The 6,000-nt window shown below is 31.4% G+C and overlaps 1 protein-coding gene across 4 annotated transcripts in view; it reads left to right on the top strand.

Annotated features, from left to right (window-relative positions):
• The window catches only part of LOC107442981 (alanine--glyoxylate aminotransferase), a gene marked incomplete at its 3' end in the record, with an annotated part of 45,601 nt that overhangs the window by 20,341 nt on the left and 19,260 nt on the right, over positions 1 to 6,000 (top strand). For 2 of the 4 annotated variants that reach the window (XM_016056703.3, XM_016056701.3), the window contains 1 exon segment: positions 599 to 756. In XM_016056703.3, coding sequence (XP_015912189.1) covers positions 607 to 756 — 150 coding nt within the window. 4 annotated transcript variants of the gene reach the window in all.

Below are 6,000 nucleotides of genomic sequence, written 5' to 3'. Positions count from 1 at the left end.
TTTTTTTTAGTAATAATTTTGATTTGTTAGGTAAAACTTATAACAAGACTTAGCTGTTTTAAGAAGCATGATAAAAAAATGATCTTGATATGTTTTTAAATGATATATATAAATTTCTTCAAAAAATTGATACAAAATAAGCTCAAAAACCATAACGAATGCTACTATTAAGCTGAAAATTTTCTGTTCAAAAAATCATATAAATATCGTTTCACAACTCTAAACTGAAACAAAATGATAGAGTATTTTTATACTGACAAAGCAATGAATGCAAACTTATATTCAATTTGTTGAAAATAAAATAGAAATACGTAGCTATGATACTTCGCTAAAAAAAATTAGAGATATTCAAAAATTGAAAGGTTCAAGAAAAAAAATAAGTTCTCACACTGACTGGACAACATTTATTATTAGCCCTGAGGCAGAATTTTTTCGAGCTATCTGTGACAAAACTTTCCAGCACTAATATCTTACTGCAAGATATTTTTAAACAAACATATTTGTTACTAATATAAAATAACAACAGCAGATTACAGAAAAAAAATATTGTTATATATATATATATATATATATATATAGAGTGCTGTTTTATTTACAGGATTGACGATGATGACTAAACCTCCTCCAGAATTATTGACTCCCCTTCATGTACCACAAAAATTATTGATGGGTCCAGGGCCATCAAATTGTCATCCAAGAGTTTTACATTCTCTCTCACAGCAAATGCTTGGACATTTAGATAGGAATTTCATGGAGGTGCTGAGTTTTTATTATCCCATGAGACATTGCGCAATTCTTTATAAAATATTTTTTTTAAATCTTCATTACTTGAACATTAAATATCTCTATTTTGGACATTCAATATCTTATTTTTTTTTTTTTAAAGATTGTTTTATTACCTTACTTTTTAACTGCTATATATGCTTTTTATGTTGTCAAGGACTATTTGAAACATAATTTAATACTTAAAACTTATTATTACTATTCTGAGTTTTATGTTAGATATGAAATTAGGTAATATGAGTTTTAAAACAAAAATTCGTTTAATCATATGTTTTCCTCATTACATTGTTCACCTGAGATATATTTTTGAGTTTTCTCATCTTCTAGTTTGTTTGTAGGAACAATTATGATATTAAAATATTTTTAGGTATCTAGTGAAAAAGGTATAAGGGAGATAAGATTGAATACATAATGTTTGTATCTTCTAATACTATGATTTTTATATTTTGTCTTTTTATTCAGCATTAAATTTTATGATTTAAATTATAAATAGGAAAAATCTTACTTACTTCAATTTTTAAAAGCCCTTAAAATGATTATTTTTTATTAAGTTTGTAAAAAGTGCTCGATTTTCTTTTTCTAAAAAGATTTTTTTTCCTACGTCATGACGATTGTCGTCATGAATTGTGCCAAAAGTATGGTTTTCAGTTTTTACAATGGTGCCATTCACCTCTAATCCATTTTGGCGTACTGACTTCCATACTGTACTTAAGTGCCAATTGTTTTACATATTGGCTGAACTGGACATATTGGAACATATTGGAGTTTGCTTGCGCAAGCACTAAACCGGATTCGTTAAAAAGTATTCCTGCATTCACATGTGCAACTCACTAAATTTTGTAAGCTCGATTTCAGGCTTTGTCTCTGAAATCAAACCGAATGTCTTTCAAATTTTTGCTGATCTCGTGGACCAACTAAACAATACCAGATATTTTCTCTGGCCGCAAAAAAAAAAAATTGTTTTCTTTTCCTGGTAATTTCTTTGCATTTTGTTTTTGCAAAGCACTATTTTCATGTTATAGGAAAGCCTATAAATTTCTTCCTCTGTTCAGTTTTTAGGTCAGCTCCACAATTCTTAAACTTGACTTAGGGATTTCTCACTAATTAAATATTTTCATGTGGTTCCAGAGCAGTCAACAAACACAGAACTTCCTCTTTTTGAAATGTTTGCCTTCCTTTTATTCATTTGTTTTAGAAAAGACAAAAATTATTTACGGTATTTTAATCATGGGATTTTTAATCGTGACCATTGACTAATTATACTAAGTGTTTTAAGTTTTTTTTGTAAAGTCTTATTTTACTGGATTTGTTGTTTAAATTTGCAGCATTTTTATGTTATTTCATGAAAAAAAAAATGTAATTATTATTAGAGGCAGGATTTTTGAAAAAAGTAAAAATTTGGGGGCCCAACTTATTTAAGGTTTAGTAAATATAATAGGAAATTTAATGAGATGCAAATTTGTCATTAAAAAATATCATTAATCTCTTTGATTTGATTTAAAATTATTTGAAATTGGCAATTAACTAATCTCAGATATATTAAATATTATGAATTTGGAGATTGAATAATAATTTACATCTGACAAAAATATTTAACTACAATACTCACTGAATTTTCATTTCAAAATTATTAAAATTATTTTTAATTATTTGATTTAAAATTTATTGAACTAAATTAGGATTAATAATTTAATAGGGGTCATTCCTTAATTTATATTTGTTATATGAATCTATTTAGATAATTGTTCGGCCTTAAATTCAGTTTGCCTCATCACTAGAGGGCGCTATTATTCATGTTCTATTATTTCTATTAATTTTGTTGTTCAGTGTGTGTAAACAAAGAGGAATAAAGTTAGATTTAGAAGCGCGTGCTGTTTCTTGTCTCATCTCATCATCAAAATGGTCCGTCCTAGCCCCAGCATATAATTTTTAAGATGAATGACAGTGACACAGTCAGCGAAACTTCTAAATCAACGGAATAACATTCATAAAACCTAAAAGCTAATCCCAACTCAAATCAGAAGCACACCTCTTTTTGCGGGAGATCACAGTCAAACATGGATTCCCTTCTAAAACGTAAGAAAATCATTAAAGGTAAGCTAACCAGATTAATTACTCAAGTAAATAGCTTGCAAAGACAGGAGATTTCTGTTTCCAATATCGAAGTTTATCAAAACGATACTGATTCATTAAATACTGATGTAAATAATTTAAATGATGAAATTCTATTTTCTTGTTCTGATACAGAATTCGATAAATATGAAGAAGAAATGCATGAATTACTTTCAAAAGTAGATACTTTAAAGATTACTTTAAAGAATGAATTAAAAAAACATAATAAAGATCACGTTAATGTAAATAATATTGCTTCTCAAAATACATCCAATGCTGATGTAAATAAACTGCTGTTTGTAGAAAATGCAACACCATGAAGGAATCATCAGAATCAAANCTACCAATATTTACTTCTAATTATCTTGATTGGATTTCATTTCGCGATTTATTCTTAGCAAGCGGAGGAAATAACAGTTCTTTAAGTAATTGTCAAAAATTACAGTACCTTAAACTCTCTGTTAAAGGGGAATCAGCTACTTTATTACAATCGATTCAAATTACTAATGAAAATTACCAAAGAGCGTGGAATGCACGAACGTTATGAAAACGAAACAGAAATCATTAACGCAGCATTAAACAGGTTAATTTCTCAACCTAGCCTAAAATATGAATCCGCGTCAGGATTACGAAAATTAATTGATGCTACTTCACAATGTATTGATATATTAAAGGTCCTTAAACAGCCTGTAGAGCACTGGGACACTATCATTATTTTTCTTTTGAAGGGGAAACTTGATCCAGAAACACTTCGCGTTTGGACGTTAGAACAAACAAAAAATATCCCTTCGTTCGCAGAATTCAGAACTTTTGTTTTGAATAAAGCTAACGGGCTAGCGTCTTTGGCTCTACGCCAAAAAGAAAAAACAAATGCAAACTTTGAAAGCGGAGCCAATCGAAATCAAAAAATAAATAAATCATTTTCATCACAATTAGTTTCTCATTTTTGTTTGTTTTGCAAAAGTGATACTCATTTCGGATTATTCAGATGCGATAGTTTTATTGAACTTCCGATGAAAGAAAAATGGGACATAGTAAACAAAAATAAGCTTTGTGCGAATTGTCTCAAATCGAATAAAACTCATTTTCGAAATGCCGTATGGGAACTTGTAAGAATTGCGCTCAGCCGCATAATACATTATTATGTTCTAAAAACTCAAATGAAACAAAATTAAGAGCACAGGGGGAAAACGAAATAATTTCTACTATTAGTAGCAACAACACAACTATTCCAGTGGCACCAGAGCCGGATTATACCTTTCGTAGGCCCTAGGCACAGAGCCGGATTATACCTTTCGTGGGCCCTAGTCATAGCCGTTTTTGGGCCCTCCCCTCCTTCCCCCACTCCTCCCCTCTTTTCAAAATATATGCTAAAATTTTCATGCATATTTTTTTTACATTTTTATTAATATGGATTTTAATTTACAAATTTGTTTATCGAACTTTATCTGCAATACCGACATACTGCCGATATTGCAGTCGATATCGATAATACCATTATTAGTTCGATTGATAACTATGTTAAAGATAAACTAGTGAATACTTTTCCTAACGTTCATATTGCATTAAGAATATATTTGTCGATTCTTGGATCAAATGCAGAAGGAGAAAGANTAAGATCACAGGGGGAAAACGAAATAATTTCTACTATTAGTAGCAACAACACAACTATTCCAGTGGCACAATGCGTTTTATTACCCACCGCTGTTGTTAATGTTCAGGGCGGTGCTGGCTCACTACATAAATGCAGACTCCTTATAGATTCAGCCAGTCAAGGCACATTCATTAAGGAGAGTTGTGTTAATTTATTAAAGTTAAAACGAAATCGCGCGAGCATCAGTGTTGATGGCCTAAGTTCACAAAGAGTAGGTAAGGTTACAGGTTCAGTTCAAATACACATTACATCATTATTTTTCAAAAATGCTAATATCACAACAGAAGCTTTAATTATACCCAAAATAACTTGTGATCTTCCTCAAACAGAGGTCAATGCGTCTGTTTTGAATTCTTTTAAACAATTAAAATTAGCAGATGCAAATTGCCTCCAACCTGGACCTATAGATATTTTACTGGGTGCAGAAGTTTTTGGCGAAATAATGCTCGACGGACGTTTAACTATTCCAGAACTTTCATTAACTGCTCTAGAATCCATTTTCGGATGGGTTATTATGGGAAGAACAGAAAGCAAGTCACCTATCAAAACACGTACAATCATAACAAATCATGCTAGTTGCAGTGAAGCTGAATATCAGCTAGATAAATTCTGGAAGCTAGAAGAAATTACAGAAGCAAAGTCCCATTCAGAGGAAGGAATTGCATGCGAAAATCATTTTAAAGAAACATTTTCTCGAGACTCTACTGGCAGATTTGCTGTCAATTTTCCTTTTCGTGAATCATCTGAAAAACTTGGTTCCTCTCGGAATTTTGCTATTCATCCTTTGCAACAAATTGAACGTAGGTTTGTCAAAAATTAGTCACTTTATATGCAGTATCATAAATTCATGCAAGATTATTTAGATCTCGGACACATGGAATTAATACCAGAAACGGACATTGACATTCCAGCCACATCTAGTTTTTATCTCCCTCATCATCCAGTTCCAAACAAAATCGGGGATAAATTCCGTGTTGTCTTCGATGGTTCTGCAAAATCTTCAACTGGTGTTTCACTTAATGACAAATTGATGGTAGGACCGCAGTTGCAAGATGACTTAACAACATTGCTCATAAGATTTAGAACACATAAAATTGCTCTAACAGCAGACATTGAGAAAATGTACAGACAGGTTATTTTGAAGGACTCTGACTTTCAAAGAATCGTATGGCGTAACTCACCTTTTGAGCCTATTCAAGATTATCGACTCACTAGAATCGCCTACGGCACAGCTTCCGCGCCTTATCTTGCTACAAAATGTCTTCAACAACTAGCAGAAGAAGCAGATAATTTTCCTTTGGTCTCCAATGCAGTCATGAAAGACTTTAATGTCTGGAGCTGAGACACTCAGTAAAGCTCATGAACTACAAACACAATTAATGCAAATGTTATCAAGCGCAGGGTTCAGTCTGAGGAAATGGGCATCAAACAGCAATGAATTTTTGAAGACA

Source organism: Parasteatoda tepidariorum, chromosome 4 (assembly GCF_043381705.1).
Source record: "Parasteatoda tepidariorum isolate YZ-2023 chromosome 4, CAS_Ptep_4.0, whole genome shotgun sequence".
In the NCBI taxonomy this organism is placed as follows: domain Eukaryota; kingdom Metazoa; phylum Arthropoda; class Arachnida; order Araneae; family Theridiidae; genus Parasteatoda; species Parasteatoda tepidariorum.
Note: the sequence above shows the minus strand (reverse complement) of the source record. Positions and strands in the feature narration are given on the sequence as shown.